Below are 17,125 nucleotides of genomic sequence, written 5' to 3'. Positions count from 1 at the left end.
CGCGGACGTGCCCTTGAGCAGGTAGTCCGAGTGGGCGAGCCTTTTAAGAAGACCATCACCGCGTCGGCCCCCTTGGCGTGGCCACAGAGCGCCTGGTTTGAATTAATGGTTAATTAATAGTGAAGTAGCTCGCCCCCCCTTGGCGTGGCGAGAGAGCGCCGGGTCGCGCACGACGTTGCGCGTCGCGTAGCCCGACCCGCGCGAGAGGATGGCGCCTGCAGGAAGGTTCCGGGAAGGCTCCGCGAGATGGCTCGAGGAGGCCGACTGCCCGCGACGGCGGCGTCTGAGTCCATGGGCATGGCGCGAGGACACGATTTAGCTCGGCAGAGGCCCAAGGGGGGGGGGGTATGGGGAGATAGGGGGAGACATGTAGGGCGGCGGAGGCTGGGGGGGGAGGAGGAGTCGGCGCCAGGGTAGCGCTTCTGCAGCGCGGCGTGGTAGCGCGCATCGTCGGTGGCGAGGAGGATGCGCGAGCCTACCATACCTCCAGAGTCTCGAACCCAGTGTGGGTTCAGGTCATTGGGTGGTGTGGGAGGATGCGCGAGCCGGGGTGCGCGGCGAGGAAGCCGTCGATCGGCGCGAAGAAGCGCTCGAGCGGGAACTTTGGGTGGGCGGCCTGGGGGGGGGGGTGATAGGGGGAGATAGGGGGAGATAGGGGGAGATAGGGGGAGATAGGGGGTGATAGGGGGAGTAGGGGGAGATAAGGGGGAGATAGGGAGAGATGGGGGGGGATGCGGCACTGTGCACGGTATCCGAAGCACCGTCTGGATTCAAGGGGCTACGAGTGCAGCTGAATACGGCGGAAGGCGGCCGAGCACAGTTGAGTGCGCGTCCTCTCGAGCGCTAGTTCGAACACAAGGACACGCATTCCGCTTCTAGCGCGGGCGGCCTTGTCGGTTCCTCGGGCGTGCACCCCCAGCAGCCTCCCCCCCGGAGGCAGCGAGGAGCGCCAGCGCTGCAGCAGCTCCGCAGCCTCCGTGCGCAGCGCCGGCTTGACACGCAGCCATGTGCCGACCAGCTTGGCGCCTGCAGCCCTCAAGAAAAGAAACGCGCGTCGGGAAGAGAAACATGGCGGCTCGTGTGCCAACTAGCGCTGCGCCTACAGGCACGTCCGCCCTCAGAAAAAGAAACACGCCGTGGCGAGGCAGAGGCAGAGGCAGAGGCGGGCGAAGGGAGATGGGAGGAGGCCCAATGGGTAGGCGTGGCGAGGCAGAGGCAGACGCTCCAAGGGTGGGCGATGGCTAGCAACACAATCCTCTCCTTAATATCCCTGTGTGGTGGCGGCGTGTGCCGTCCTCCCCTCCCCTCCCTCTGGGTTGTGCGTTTTCTTTCTTTCTTTAGAGGCGGGCGCCGAACGCGCGCACGCGTGTTCGGATGGCGTGCAGCTCCTGTTCACAGCGGGAGGTGTGAAGAGACGCTGTGAACACAGCGGGAGCTTGAAGTCGCGGAACGAGTCGCCTGTTCACAGCTGGCGGTGTGAAGAGACGCCGTCCACACCGCGGCGTGCGGATGGCGTGTGCGGACTCCTCGGAGTAGCGCTTGAACTCAAAGTAAGACGTGACCGCGTCGCCGGCGGTGCGGATGGCATACCTAGACACTTCCGAGACACTTCCCAGACACTTCACGTGCCGGCCGGCGGTGCGGAGGGCGTACCTGAGGAGAACTTTCCCTGAGCTTTCCCTGAACTTTCTTTGAACTTTGCGTCGCCGGCGGCGCGGATGGCGTACGAGAAGAGCAGAGGTTCGAATCTCGGCGAATCTCGGCGAAGGGATATCTCGGGCTTCTCTGTCCATATCGGGCGGGCCGTCGAGCCTAATCTCGGGAATCTTGAGGAATCTTGAGGAATCTCGGGGAATCTCGGGGAATCTCGGGGAATCTCGTGCCGGCGCGCGTCCTCCACCGACGCGGAGAAGAGGCGCACGGGGCGGCCGCCTACCGCACCACCCACGGGACTGAACCCACACGCTGGACTCGATCTCGCTGGAGGTATGGTGGGGCGGCCGCCCAGCGTCGCTGCGCCGGTCGTATACTCGGACACGGGCTCGAAGTAGTAGTCCCAGACGTTAGGGCCGCGGCCGCGCTCGTAGTACTGGTTCTCGCCTACTTTGAATGGTACCATCCTAGCTCGAGAGCGCGCCGTACTTGCAAGAGAGCGGTAGTACTGGTTGTCGCCCACGTCGCAGGCGTCGGGTGCGTTGAAGACCTGCGCCGAGAGTGCGCCGCGATTACCCCGAGGTAACGCCGAGGGAACCCAAGCGCGTTGAAGACCTGCTGGCCGAGAAGTGTCTCGGAAGTGTCTCGGAAGTGTCTAGGAAGCGTTGGAGACAGCGCGCGCGGCAGAGCCGTCTCTGCTCTCCGCTACCAACCTTGTGGCCGAGGAAGACGTGCGGCGTGAGTCCGCGCTCCGCGGCGAGGTGGAGCTGGTTGAGGACGCGCTCAACCTGGGCAAAGAGGCCGTGGTTGTTGTGATCCGAGACGACCAGCAGCACGCCGCGAGGCGCGCTCCCCAACACACTCAGCGGACGCCACGCAGGACTTATCCTCTGCGAGATGGGCACGAGCGGCGTGCTCGAGCACTGCAGCACCGACCACGTGTCGCGCTTGTACGGATCGCCAGGGCACTGCGCGCACGGGACGCGACCGGCGCGCTCTCCAAACTGCCGTGACCCGTACCCATCACACACCGTGCCGTTGGTCGCCGAGCGCCCGACGAGCTCGCCGATGCGTGGCCAGCGCGAATCGGCGCCGTCCTGGGAACCCGGTCGCCAGCTCTGCTTCACCACGTCGTACCACACGCAGAACTCCTCGGCAACCATTAACACGGTGCCGGATTACTGTGCCTTCCCCGGGCACAGCCTTTGGCGCGTGAAGGGTTCCGGGCTCCTTTGCCGTCTCTGACCCTCCCGTGCTGCCCGTGCTGCCCCCACACCCTGTCGTAAAAATTCTTTTCGTAGTGAACCTGTGTTAGTGCCAGTGCGCGCCAGTCCCGTGCCCAGTGTCGTGCGAGGGAGTTGGCTCGTAAAATTCTTTTTCTCGCGATGTCCACCCCGCCGCGCCGCCGCTCGCGCCGCCTCGCCCCCGCCGCCGCCGCCGCTCCCTCGCCAGACACGCCGCCGCCCACCCGCCTCCTCGACCTCCCCACGGACCTCCTCGTGCGCGTCGTCTCTCGCTGCGACCCCGCCGACATCGCTCGCGTCGCGGCCGTCTCGCTGCTCTTCCACGCCTCGCTCGCGGAGCAGGGCATCCGCTTGTGGGCGCAAGAGCGCGGCTTCGAGCTGCCGGCGCAGCCAGAGGGCGAGAGCTGCGCCGTGCGGTGGCTGTGCTTGTCGGCGCTGCTGTGCGAGTCCAACCCGCCGGCGAGGGCGGCAGCAGGCGTGCACCACAGCCTCTTCATCGACGGCGAGGGGCGGCTCTCGTCGTGCGGCTCTGCGCCGGAGTGGAATCCAGCGCTACTCGGTCACGGCGAGGGCGTGACACGGCTCAACACGCCGACCCGCCTCCCGTCGGCGCTGGGTGGCGAGCGTGCCGTGAGCGTGTCGGCTGGAGGATACCACAGCCTCTCCCTCACCGCCAACGGCGCCGTCTGGAGCTGGGGCTATGGAGCCTCTGGCCCGCTGGGCCACGGCGACGAGGAGGAGCAGTGGCAGCCAAAGAAGGTCGAGGCCTTTGCGGGCCAGCGCGTCGTCGCCGTGTCGGCTGGAGGTCTGCACAGCCTCGCCCTCACCGCTGGCGGCGCTGTCTGGAGCTGGGGCGATGGAGAGTTCGGCAGGCTGGGCCACGGCGACGGGCAGACCCAGCTGCTGCCCAAGAAGATCGAGGCCTTTGTTGGCCAGCGAGTCGTCGCTGTGTCGGCTGGACAGCACCACAGCCTCGCCCTCACCGCCGACGGAGCTGTTTGGAGCTGGGGCTATGGATGGCAAGGCAGGTTGGGTCACGGCGACCAGCAGAGCCAGCCGCTGCCCAAGAAGGTCGAGGCCTTTGCGGGGCGGCGCGTCGTCGCTGTGTCGGCGGGAGCCGAGCACAACCTCGCCCTCACCGCCGACGGCGCCGTTTGGTCCTGGGGCAGGGGAGGTTTGGGCCAGTTGGGCCACGGCGACGAGCAGCAGCAGCTGCTGCCCAAGAAGGTCGAGGCGTTGGCTGGGCGGCGCGTCGTCGCTGTCTCGCCTGGAGATGGCCACAGCATCGCCCTCACCGCCGATGGCGCCGTCTGGAGCTGGGGCTATGGAGGACACGGCCTGCTAGGCCACGGCGACGAGCAGCGCCAGCTGCTCCCCAAGAAGATCGAGGCCTTTGCCGGTCAGCGCGTTAACGCCGTGTCGGCTGGGCTGTACCACAGCTTCGCCATCACCGCCGATGGCGCTGTCTTTACCTGGGGCGAGGGCGAGGACGGCTGCCTAGGCCACGGAGAGGACCTATTGGACCAGCTGCTGCCCAAGAAGGTCGAGGCGTGGCCGCCCAGCACGCCCGCATCCGCTTGACTTGGATCTTGGAACGACGGAACCGCAAAGATCCTTGCAGGACAGCTCTATGCGCAGTTTGCAGGGCCGCGGGGCGCAGCGCGTCCCTCACCCCCGGCGTGTTCGTTTGCATTTACTTGTTTTCTGCTCTCGCTGCTCGTACGGCATACGGGGTCCGCCGAAATTGGGGCCACCCTCGGCCTCGGGTCACGGGTGTCGCTCTCGTCACGTGCGGGATTTTTTTTCTATTCACAACACGGGCCCCGAACAGTGCGTCTCTTTTCTTCGAGCGACAGTGTGCGAGTGAATACGACGCCGCCGGCCCCGCGCGTAGAGCGTATGGGGTATGCGGCCCATCAAGACAGAACTACGAATCAGGGCGCGCACGCCCAGCTTGCGGAGGGGCACCGCGCCGCTGTTCTCCTCGAGGGGCCTCCAGATGTGCAGCAGCCCCCAGAGCGAGTTTTGGACCTGCTCCTGCTCGCTCAGCTGGTACGAGAAGCGCGGCCCCTTTGGCGTCTCGAAACGAACGACGTCCTTCTCGCCCGCCGCCGCCGGCGTGAAGGCGAAGAGGCCCTCGCGTCGATCAGCTGCTGCGCCACGCGGTAGTCTGCCTCGAGGGTGGCGGCGTCGGCGTGCACCTGCTCCCAGCCGCAAGGCGTGAGGAGGCGCTGTGCCCGCGGCTCCGCCTCGAGGAGCGGGCGCGGCGTGCGCCAGGTTGAAGCAGCCGTGCACCGTCATCGCGTCGACCGTCTGACGGATGCGGCAGCCAACCTTGATGCACGGCGCGCAGTACTCCCCGAGGAAGGAGGGGAGCGCGCGGATCCGCGCCAGCTTCTCGTGGTGCACCTGAGGCGCGCGGGAGGGGCGGCGAGGGTGAGCCGTCGCGAGGCGCGCCGCTGCCGCCGCCGGAGCCGGGATGGCGCGGCGCTCACCGCCGTGATGGTGCCGTCGGCCGGCGAACGGATCGTCACCCACGCGCCGTGCTTGAGCAGCGGCGAGCGTGGCGTGGCGGGGAGCGACGCGAAGGCGGGCGGCGCAAAGGCGGAGTCGCACAGCGCCGAGACTTGCGTGTGTAGCCGAGGCAGGCGTGGCCTCTGCTATCGGCAGCCAGATCCCCTCGCCGCCGTGCAGCCGGCAGTTTACCTGAGCCGAGGACGACATACGCCGAGATGGGCCGAGATGCGCCGAGATACGCCGAGATACGCCGAGATGCAGCCGGCGGATGTACACCTCGACGAGGACGGGTCCGCGCGCCGTCGCCATGATCTCGGAGTGCATCGCGCCGTCGGTGATGCCGAGCGCGTCTAGCACCGCCGTCACGTACGCGACCATGCCGCGCAGCAGCGGCTCGTCCGCCTCGACGTTGTGCAGCCGCATCCCGTGGTAGACGACGGGAGAGCCGTGGTAGTCGCGCTTGTCGTACTTCCAGAGCGCGACCACCTTGTGCTCGCCGGCGCGGCTGACCGTGTCGACGACCCACTCGTCGCCCTCGAGGTACTCTTGGCAGAGGACGGCGTAGTTGTCGAGGCCGAGGATGTTCTTGGTCCCCTCGAGCTTGCCAAACGCCAGCCGCACCTAAGGCCGGGGCAGGCCGGGGCAGGCCGGGCGTCAGCGGAGTCGCACACGGCGGACTCGGCACATGCACTCGTGCATGTGCATGTGCATGCACCTCCGCCGCCGAGTTGCAGATTGTCACCCCGTCCGAGCCGGCCCCCTCCACCGGCGAAGGAAGGGTCCGGGAGGGGTCCGAGAGGGGTCCGAGACAGGCGGGATTGCCTATACTCGGTAAAAACCATCCACTTGTCTTGTTTTAGCATGCCTCGCCACTCGTGGGCGCGGTGCCCCCCCATGCCAAGTACAACAGTCCTTACTGGACACTCAGCTCCGAACACAGCACGCGCGACACTGATGTTTTGCAAATCTACCATAAACTGGGACGACGCAGCGGGGGGGATAGACGAGGGAGTCGAGGGGCCGGAGGGCTTTCGCGACAGCGACGATGACGACGAAGAAAGGGGAGGAGACGGAGGGGCGACACGCAGGAGGGGCGAAATCGCTAACGGCCCGAGCAGAGAGGGCGACGGCGGGTCACGAGGGAACAACGGAGACGCTACCGATGACGCGAACCGAGGCACGGACGACGGAGGGGACGGGGAGGGCGACAGCGACGTCGAGGTTGACGCAATCGTATCGAGAGCGCCACCCAAAAGGAGGCGGACAGCCATGGAGGTCACCAAACGGAGGGCGAACGGCACTGATACGAAAAGGCAGGGCGAGGCGGATGGAGAAAGAAGTGCCGAGAAGGCCCGATGGTGGAGGGGAGGGATGGGAGGACGAAAGAAGGGCGAGGAGGATGAGCGGCCCGCACAGACCGCGAGCAGACAGCGCCTGCTGGCCACTTCGAGACATTCGCAAAGAACGCTAGCTAGTAGCTACATGGGAGGGCTTCGTGAAGGATGGATTTGTGACGGCGGAGTTGACGCCTCCGACGGTCGTAGCGGCGTGGCTGAGGGCGGCGGTGGAGGCGCCCGATAGCGCGGTGAGGATGGTCTCATGGGTCTAGCAAACCATAGACGGCACCAAGAGAACGCGAGGTAAAACCCGACGGCTATGGATGGTAAAAGGCGGCGGTAAAACCCATCCACACGGGTTTCGGTGGGTTGGATGGGAGGTAGAATGTCTACCTACCGCACCCCCCCCAATGTCGCTGGGCGGGATCGGCCCGCAGAGGCGGCATTGCTCAGTTCCCCCCATGCACCGCGCGAGCCCGCGCGTTGGAGGCGTGGTCGACGCTGCGCTTGAGCTTCTCCTTGGGGACCCATTTCGTCAAGAAATCGGCGGGCATGAGGTCGTCGGTGATCTTGACGACGCGGCACTCGCCGTCGGCCATGCGGCGCTGCAGCGTGTGGTAGCGGCGCAGGAAGTGGCGCGAGCGCGAGGCGGATTTGGCGTTGTTGGCGACAAGGACGTTTGCCTTGTTGTCCGAGAGGATGACGGTCGGTCCGGTCGGCGGGGCGCCGAGGGCGACGAGGACCTCGCGGGCGTATGCGACGAGCTCGCCCGCTTTGGCGCTGGCGATGGCCTCGCTCTCGTGTGAGGAGTCGACGACGAGGCCGATCTTCTTGACGCTGTGCATGACGGCAGCGCCAAAGCAGGTGAGCAGCATGCCATAGAGGTCGAGGTCGCCGTTCCAGGTGGCGTCGGCGGCGGCGACGAGCTCGGTGGGCGCGTGCGAGTCGAGCCCGGCGATGTGCGCGCTCATGCGGCCCTGCAACTCGGCCTCCGCGTCTAGCCCGCCGTACGTGATGCCGTCGTGCTTGCGGTCGTAGGCGGTGCAGAGCGCGGCGCGCGCTACCTCGTAGGCCTCGGGCGGCGGCGCCGACATGACGCACGAGAGGCGGTGGAGGACGAGGGAGAGTCGCGGCTGCACGCGCTCGACGAATTTGAGGTGGCCGATGATGCTCTGTGTGCGCACTTGCTGGGGCGACAGCTTGCCGTCGCGGTCGGCGAGCTTGAGCGAGTCGGCGGCGTCGGCGAGGCGCTTGCCGCTGAGGACGGTCGGACGCTCGCCGCGGAGGAGCTCGGGCATGTGTTCGCGTGCGGCCTCGATGATCTTCTGCGGCATGGACAGCGTGAGGGTGCGCCGCTCGCGGTCGCGCTCGAGCTTGAAGCCGGCGAAGGAGGTGGGCGAGTAGTCGACCTTGACCTCGTCGTTGAAAGCGGCCTTCAGCGCGGCGATGGTGGCGTCGGTGATGGTGGTGCCGTTCACCTCGGAGATGAGGAAGTCGTCGACGATCGTGATCATGCGGGCCTCTCCGTGCTCCCCATGGAACGCGAACATCGCGGGGACACCCGGGCACGGCACCCACCCTAGGCCTTTGATGGTGTCATTGAACGTGCACTCCCACTCGTAGCCAGCGCACTCCTCGCCCCAGAGAGGTGAACAGAGCTCGATGCACAGCTCGGTCCCGTCCTCGTCGGTCATGGGTAGCGTGGACGGGAGCGCCATGTAGCCGACGGGCCCCTGTCGCTTGCCCTTGACATAGGCGTTCCCGACGTCTCCCTTGGTCAGGTGGGCATCGACGGCGGCGGCGTGTCCGACGAACAGCTTGGCGGTCAAGTCGTCGACAACGGTAGAGGTAGCCGGGACGCCCGACGGTGGTAGGCCGGCGCGGGCGCGTTGGACCTTGGCGAAGCCGCCGTCGGCGGAGTGCCGTGACTTGTGGACCGCGATCAGAGCTGATACCATGTTGTGACGGCGGAGTTGACGCCTCCGACGGTCGTAGCGGCGTGGCTGAGGGCGGCGGTGGAGGCGCCCGATAGCGCGGTGAGGATGGTCTCATGGGTCTAGCAAACCATAGACGGCACCAAGAGAACGCGAGGTAAAACCCGACGGCTATGGATGGTAAAAGGCGGCGGTAAAACCCATCCACACGGGTTTCGGTGGGTTGGATGGGAGGTAGAATGTCTACCTACCGCAGGATTGAAATACATTCGAACAAAGAAGAGGCGACGGGAGGAACCGGCGGAGGATGCAGTGACGTGACACACACACACACACACACACACACACACACACACACACACACACACACACACACACACACACACACACACACACACACACACACACACACACACACACACACACACACACACACACACACACACACACCGCGCTCACCCACGCGCACTGGGCCTTGCACTTCTCTAGTCATCAACCGCACTTGGAGCACTTGGAGTGCAGTTATTAGCCTCACATCCAGGGCCGGGGAGCTAAGAAGCCGCACGTCCACGATGATTCAACGCGCGGTCCATCCTCGTGCGTCCATTCGGACCGCCGCCCGCTGATGAGGTCGGGACCGGAGGCGGAGGCGCAGGAGACGGCCGGCGCAAGTCGGCTGCCCCTCCTGCGCGGATTTCTTTTCGTTGCCCTCCTCCTCGCCTCGGCACTGGCCTTGGCCGCAGGCACCCCCATGCGCTCATATACGCTGCCAGTGTTAGCGCGGGGCGACTGTCGCCCAACATCTTCCCTCCTCAGGCGGCGCGACGCCTGGAGGCCTGTTGCTCGGCAGCTCTTCCCCTTTCGAGAAGCAGTCTCGTGCTGCGGAAACGGGGAAGGTGTCCGGCAATAGTCTCCAAATATAACAGTGGCGAGGCAAACGAGGAGAGCGTCACTACCCTCTCTACCCTCGCTCTTGCACACCCGGACCACAGGCAGCTGCTATGACCGCGGCGAACAAGGCGGCGCCCAGGAGCAGCCGAGAGGCATGTCGCGCCCCCGCCTCTCAGCCTGCGTGCCGCTATCCCTCTCGCTCATCCGTTCGTTCGTTCCGCCCTTTCAGGCGAAGAAGCAGGCGAGGGCGAGGGCCATACGAGCCAACCGCGGCTGCGGCTGGTTGGCACAATATTTGGGTTCCTGCTAGCGCGCAACGGCGCGATGAACCGCGAAGCGCGAAGGCGGGGGCGGTATTATTCTAGGGAGAGAGACGAGACTCGGAAGAACGGAACCGCTCACATGTCCTGTCACGAGCGTCGAGCCCACGCGCCACGGGGATCGAAGTGGCCCGAGGCCGAGGGGCAGCTGCGCCAGGGGAAACAATCTCAAAGATCCGCCCTCGAGCCCTCGCGCACCTCATAGAAGCACAATGGCAGAAAAAGTATGTATAGTGCAAAAGTCGGTTCCGATTCAGACACAGAGCAGTCAGCACTGCACTGTGGACCGCCCGCAGGCAGAAACGCGCACATATTATGAGAGACCCGACCCCGAGATGCAAGGCGATAGAGATGAAACGGGACAGCTCGCTCAAAGCAGCACGGCAGCAATATTTCCGAGCCGGGCGCGGCGGCACTTTGACAGAGGCGGAGAGGGGGAGGGCAGAGCCGCTGCTTGGCTCGCGGGGGGAGGGTGCTGAGCTATGCGACCAGCAGAGCAGAGACGAGACGAGAGGACGATGCGTGGCGGCTCGGAGAGCAGAAGAAGCGAGGGCGAGACCGCGCGGGAGAAGCGACGGCTCCGTCGAGACTGGCTCAGGCGAGGGCTCCGTTGAGCGCCTGTGGCCGGCCGGCAGGGGTGGGGGTTTGGGTCCTGGGATCGGGGTTTGGGTTTGGGTGTGGGCTTTTGGTTTCTGGTGTGCATGTGCGCTTGCGTTTGGGGTTTGGGATCGGGGTTGGGGTTGGGGTTTGGGTGCTGGGATCGGGGCTTGGGATCGGGGTTTGGGTCTAGGTAGGGACTGGTGCGGGTTCGGGGGCTGGGTGCAGTGCATGCACCCAGAGCCAAGAGAGGCGAGGCCCCGCCACTAAGGCCGCAGGGCGGGGAGCCGCCCTTCTCTCCATGGGGGGGGTGGGGTGTGTGTGGGGGGGGGGGGGGGCCCACCCAGAAACCTAAGGGGGGGCGGGGGGGTTCAACTCAAAACCGGAAGGGGCCAAGGCGGGGGAAAAGGGGGGGAAAATGTCCAGGAGGTGACTAGCATGGCCCCGCCTGCGCGATCCGCTGCAGGATCGCCTTGAAGCCTGGGTCGTCGCGCGCGCCTAACACCGCACCACCCACGGAGCCCTGAGCCCACGCCGGATTCGACCCCTCTGGAGGTATGGGAGTAGGCGGGGTCGTCGTCGCGCACCGAACTTCTCCACGGCCGCCATCACCTGCTCGACAGTCAGCCGAGATGCGCCGAGATGAGCCGAGATGCGCCGAGATGAGCCGAGATGAGCCGAGATGAGCCGAGATGAGCCGAGACGAGCCGAGATGAGCCGAGATGAGCCGAGATGAGCCGAGATGAGCCGAGATGTGCCGAGATGAGCCGAGATGAGCCGAGATGAGCCGAGATGAGCCGAGATGTGCCGAGATTAGCCGCCATCACCTGCTCGTCGGTCACGCCGTACTTTGCATGCACCTGCGCGGAGATGCGGCCCTGCACCGCCGCCAGCGCACGCGGGTCGACTTGGACCTGCGGGCCATGAGATAGCCGAGATCTAGCCGATATCTAGCCGAGATCTGGCCGAGATCTAGCCGAGATCAGCGCCCGCGGGTCGCTTTGACCTGCGTGCCGGACTGCCGCTGCCGCGCCGCCGCCTAGTTGAAGCGTCTCGGGAGCGTCTCGAAACTCGGAAGTATCTCAGAAGCGTCTCGGAAGGGTCTCGGAAACGTCTCGGAACTGTCTTTGCGCCTCCTTGATCGGCAGCAGCTCCTTCTCCAGAAGAACCTGCTCCCCCACACACCTCGCTCTGTGACACGCGTCTGGCGCATCTCGCACCTCGGCTGTATCTCCTCGGCTGCCTCTCGGCGGCTGCCTCTCGGCTGCCTCTCGGCTGCACCTCGGCTGCCCCTCGGCTGTGTCTCGGCTGCCTCTCGGCTGCACATCGGCTGCCCCTCGGCTGCCCCTCGGCTGCCTCTCGGCGACATCTCGGCGACATCTCGGCTGCATCTCGGCGACATCTCACCGCGTTGTATGTCATCACCTCCTTGAGCCGGTCTCGAGTGAGCGACTCTGGCAGCGGCGCAACCTGGCAGGACCGCGAGAGATGGCCGGGAGATGGCCGAGAGATGGCCGAGAGATGGCCGAGGGGCAGCCGAGAGAGTAGCCGAGGGGCAGCCGAGAGGCAGCCGAGAGGCAGCCCCGAGGCAGCCGAGAGGCAGCCGAGAGGCAGCCGAGAGGCAGCCGAGATACAGCCGAGAGGCAGCCGAGAGACAGCCGAGGAGGCAACCGAGGAGGCAGCCGAGAGACAGCCGAGAGGCAGCCGAGAGGCAGCCGAGGAGGCAGCCGAGAGACAGCCGAGAGGTAGCCGAGAGGCAGCCGAGAGGCAGCCGAGAGGTAGCCGAGAGGCAGCCGAGGAGGCAGCCGAGAGGTAGCCGAGAGACAGCCGAGAGCGAATCTCCGCGCCTCCTCTATCCGCGCCCGCCCGCTCCCCCCCTGCCCCGCGCTGCTGCGCCCGCGACCGCCGCCGCTCGCCCGCGCGCGCGCGCCGCCGCCGCCGCCGCGGCCGCCGCCGCCGCCGCCGCCGCCGTTCGCCTCTGCAGAGAGGCGCATCCCCTGGATCGCGGCCTGGACCTGCGGGCGGTGTGGTGGTGCGGTATGGTGACAGTGTAGTCAGTAGATTAGTAATAGTAGAGTATCAAACTATGGCATGGTGCAGGACCTACTGCAGGCAGTATGGAACAGTGAGTGTTAGGTAGAGTACAGCATAGCACAGGGTCGTGTAGCGTGGGCGGACCTGCGGGTCGGCCTGGTGCAGCTTGAAGCTGGCGTCCATGGCCTGCGGTCGTCAATACAATTCGTTGTTAAGCATGACTAGCTCGACTAGCTCGAATCTGGCGTCCGCTGGCCTTTCAGACAGCGGCGGGGAGCGGCCGAAGACGACAAATCACGGCGGGAGGAGCGGGCGCGTGTGGCGCTGGCGCCTGCTGCTGCTGACGCTACGAGAGGGTGCTACCGCCGCTGGTGCTGGCGAGGGCTGGCGAGGGTGCTGCCAGCTGCTGCCACTGTCGCGTCGCATCTACCCGTGGCCTTTTCCGAGACGCCGTACTGTCCGCGGATGGCGCCTGGAAAAAGAAAACAAGGAGGGGGAGGCTAAGGGAAAAGAAAAAACACTCCGGCGTGCTGCCGATGGATGGCGCCTAGGAAAAGAAAAACACGCGGCTGAGGAAAAAGAAAAAAACGCGCGCGTACTGCCTGCGGATGGCGCCGATCAGCTGCTCGAGGGAGTGCTCGAAGTTCTGCTGGAAGAGCATCGAGGCCTGCGAATTGGGAGGACGAGGCTGTGGATGGGGAATGGTGTGAAGGGGAGAGGTGTGAAGAGGCATCAGTGTGGTGGGAAGGGGCACATCCATTTATTAATTGAGAATTAATTGACGCCTGCTCGGAGAGATTGCGCGACTGTTTGATAATAATTAATAATAATTGAGAATGATTCAGACTTAGTTGGCGCCTGCTCGTCGGAGAGATTGCGCGACTCTTTGATAATAATTAATAATAATTGAGACTGATTGAGACTTAGTTGGCGCCTGCTCGTCGGAGAGATTGCGCGACTCTTTGATAATAATTAATAATTGAGAATGATTGAGACTTAATTGACGCCTGCTCGTCGGAGAGATTGCGCGACTCTTTGATAGTAATGAATAATAATTGAGAATGATTGAGACTTAGTTGGCGCCTGCTCGTCGGAGAGATTGCGCGACTCTTTGATAGTAATGAATAATCATTGAGAATGATTGAGACTTAGTTGGCGCCTGCTCGTCGGAGAGATTGCGCGACTCTTTGATAATAATTAATAATAATTGAGAATGATTTGAGACTTAGTTGGCGCCTGCTCGTCGGAGAGATTGCGCGACTCTTTGATAATAATTAATAATAATTGAGAATGATTCAGACTTAGTTGGCGCCTGCTCGTCGGAGAGATTGCGCGACTCTTTGATCTTGCCAACCTCGACGCGAATCCGCTGGATGACCGACTGGGGGCGCGGGGCGAGGGGGCGGGGGCGGGGGCGGGGCCACGCCGCGGAGGGCGGCGGAAGCGGAACAGGGGCTGCGAGCAGGCGGTGGGCGGTGGCGGGCGGGCTGCGGCGCGCCTTGCTGTGCTCCGCCGCCTTGTGCAGGATCTGCAGCAGCAGCTCCTTGGCGATGGGCTGGTCGCGCTCCGCAGCAGCGCGCTTCTTCGCCTTCCGCCGCGCCTGCGCCACCACGCCCGGATCAGCCGCTGCGTTCGCCAAACCGCCGCCGGCGCTTGGAGGCGCGCGCGTGGCTGGCAGGCGGGCGAGGGGGGCTTGGCTCTGACGCGCCTCGTGCAGCAGCACGTACACCGTCCCCAGCGTCACTACCCCGACGCCAAGAGCGAGGTTTTGGCCGAGTCCCATGCTTTGTCGCGCTGTTTGTCGCGCTGCTCGCGCCTCAAAAGAAGAATTCATGCCCACGTGACTGCATGCACGCCACACCCCTCTCCTTAAAATCCCTGTGTGGTGGCGGCGTGCCGTCCTCCCATCCCTCCCTGGGGTTGTCTGTTTTGTTTCTTTCTTTCTTTTACGCTGCCCGCACTCACGGACCCCATACCCGAAAGAAAGAGATAGGGGAGCTCGCGAGAGAGGTGACGAGTGAACTACAGGTAGTGGGGAAGGCAGCCTCGATTGCCGTACAGACATGGGTGCGAAACAACGACAAGACCAAGGCACGGGCAGAGGAACGAGAGAAGAATATAGGGTGGATAAAGCGCCTGTTCAGGGGCCGCATCGGCAACGGACACGCCCAGGGCGCGCCATGGACGCCTGAGGACGGGGACGGCAGAGGCGGGTGTTCGGGCGAGGGTAGCGTGCGCCTTTCGTCGGCGCAGTTGCCTCCGCCGCACCACTTCACGGCCGACGAGCTCGAGGCATTTGGCGACCGGATTTGTGTGCATGTTCTTGGCAGCTTCCAGCCAAAGGATGGCTCATCTTGCTAGGCGATGGGTGTGGACGTCTGCATCTGCCTTCTCGAGTTCTTCGGCATCGATCAGCCCTCGGCGCGCGCGCAGACCGTCGCCGAGCAGCGGCGCGTAGCGGCACGGCAATGTCGGCAAAGAATGTCGGCAAAAGGACATGGGTCTTACACTGGTAGGCGCGCGGCGGCCATGTCTGGCCAAGCCACCTCCGCGGCTTTGTGCGCCATTGAGGCGGCGGGCGCCGCGGCGGCATCGGCCACTGCAGTCGCTACGATGTCGCGTTGCCCCTCGGGGTTGCAAGATGAGATGCTTGCGACTCCTCCTCCGCCCCCACCGCCGCAAATCCGGGCGGCCTCGGCGTTGCTGCAAGGCCCGTGCAGCACACGTCGCTAGGCGAGTGGGCCGCGGCTCTTGACGCCGCGGGCAGCCACGGGCAGTCTCGCGTAAGCTCTGGCAATCTTGGGGAGTGGGCCGCGGCGCTCGACTCGGGCGAAGCTCTCGGCATGCCTGTGGGCGGCAGGGCGGCGCGTGAGGTTCCGCTGACGTCTCGGCGCAGGCGAGTCGCGAGCCCTTCCGTCGCCCTCGACGAGACGCCCGTCCATTTCCACGAGCCGCGGCGGCGCGGCGCGGCGTCCGGCACGCGGAGACAGGACAGCCTCGACACGCGCTCCTCTTCCGAGAGGCTCGAGCGACTCCTCGCGACGGCAGAGCGGCGTGCTGCTGTCGAGACGGGCAGGGCGCCTTTTGGACCTCGCCGACCTCTAAGCGCTGGTCAGAGATGAGTGCTGTCTGGTGCGTGTGTGTGTGTGTGGTGTCTGACTGTCACTGTTCCGTGTACCCTGTTCATCCTTTGATGTGCGTGTGTGTCGTGTGTGAGTCGCGTCAGTAACAGACAGCGGGTTTACACTCTCGACACTATCATCTATCAACATGTCGAACTTGGTTAGCCGTAACTTGCGTTTTTCAATTGTGTGACGTGTGACATACATGTGCATGCACATGCACATGCACATGCACATGTGCATGTGCGGGGTGCGGCATGGGGAGCTCGCGGGGCGGACGCAGCACCACCACCAGCGCAGGGCCAGCCCCACCCCCAGGCCCCCAGCACACCGAGCGCACGCACGCGCTCTCGGGGAGGGGCAGCGAAAATAGTGAGTACGAAATGGACAGGGCTGACACTTCTCATCAGTAAGTGAGTCAAGTGACTCCTAAGTCGATGCCACGCCCTCACTCCAGACCATGGGAACCGGCGAAGCTTCATGCGCAAGACCGCCGAAACACGTACTTTAGGGTGTGCAGAGTGTGAGGGGGCAGCAGCCGCGCTCAACCTCACGGGAAGACCCCTACGACACCTCACGGGCACGATGGAGGTGCGCCCAGCCCCGGCATTCCTTCGGGCAGCATCTCGACCTGTTCGCAACCACACGCTGTGAGGAGACTTGCCCTTGCAACTCCTCGCCGCGCGGGCTGGGCCTCCGCCTGCAGCGGCGTCAAATCAACCTCCGGCACCTCGAGCTCCACGCCAGCCTGTTCACACCCCCACCCCAGCTGTGAACGAGGCCTCACACACCTCTGACCGTCTCACCCGCGCCCCCCCGCCCCCGCCTCCAGCTGCGCCACGGCCGCAATCGCGTCGAGCGCTATCGGGGCGGGAAAGAGCGGCGCGCCGATAAGCGGCACCGGCAGCGCCGCCGTCGCACCCGCCGCCATCGCACCCGCTGCCGCCGCCGCCGCCGCCGCCGCTGCGAGTTGCTGTGGTTGCGGCTGCGGCGGCTGCGCAAGCGGCGGCTGCGGGGTGGGCAGCCGCTGCGGCGGCGGCGGCGGCTGGAGCTGCGGCAGCAGCGACGCCTGCAGCGGCTGCATCTGCGGTTGCTGCATCGTCTGCTGCGGCTGCGGCTGCGGCTGCTGCGGTGTCAGCGCCTGCTGTTGTGTCTGCTGCGGCTGCGGCGGCTGCGGGAGAGAGGAGGAGGAGGTGGTGGCTCCGCCGTGCGGGGGCGACATGCCGCCGATGCCGCGCCCCTTGAGCTTCAAGACGATGCCTGCGCACAAGTGTCGTCTTCTGAGGGGCTAGCCTCGCCCCGCTGCCTCGCCGTCGGAGAGGTCGTGAGGAGGCTCGCGATGCGGAAGGGCTGAGCGAACCATCTCGGCTACACGTCGGCTACGTCGGCTGCACCTCGGTCACACCTCAGTCGCATCTCGGCTACACGTCGGCTGCACTCGGTCACACCTCGGCTACAGCCACTTCTCGGCTACAC

General features: G+C 65.2%; 2 protein-coding genes across 2 annotated transcripts; both read right to left on the bottom strand.

Moving 5' to 3' along the window:
• Positions 1-4,706: 4,706 nt before the first annotated feature.
• EMIHUDRAFT_118788 (hypothetical protein) lies at positions 4,707-8,709 on the bottom strand (the record flags this gene model as incomplete). Its single annotated transcript, XM_005769379.1, has 6 exons — positions 4,707-5,050; positions 5,099-5,306; positions 5,393-5,443; positions 5,691-6,035; positions 6,130-6,236; positions 8,025-8,709. 6 exons carry the CDS (start codon positions 8,707-8,709, stop codon positions 4,707-4,709), a joined length of 1,740 nt encoding a protein of 579 aa, XP_005769436.1.
• A 1,400-nt stretch (positions 8,710-10,109) lies between these two features.
• On the bottom strand, positions 10,110-14,333 carry EMIHUDRAFT_445308 (hypothetical protein; the record flags this gene model as incomplete). Its single annotated transcript, XM_005769378.1, has 14 exons — positions 10,110-10,514; positions 10,942-10,991; positions 11,081-11,095; positions 11,311-11,411; positions 11,504-11,532; positions 11,627-11,662; positions 11,901-11,963; positions 12,341-12,508; positions 12,672-12,713; positions 12,965-12,999; positions 13,143-13,194; positions 13,840-13,908; positions 14,026-14,127; positions 14,236-14,333. Coding segments are annotated over 14 exons (1,108 nt in total), but the record flags the coding sequence as incomplete, so codon positions are not given.
• Positions 14,334-17,125: the final 2,792 nt, after the last annotated feature.

The sequence above is a fragment of the Emiliania huxleyi genome (genome assembly GCF_000372725.1).
Source record: "Emiliania huxleyi CCMP1516 unplaced genomic scaffold EMIHUscaffold_425, whole genome shotgun sequence".
In the NCBI taxonomy this organism is placed as follows: domain Eukaryota; phylum Haptophyta; order Isochrysidales; family Noelaerhabdaceae; genus Emiliania; species Emiliania huxleyi.
The sequence above is the reverse complement of the archived record's forward strand: the minus strand, read 5'-3'. Positions and strand labels throughout refer to the sequence as shown.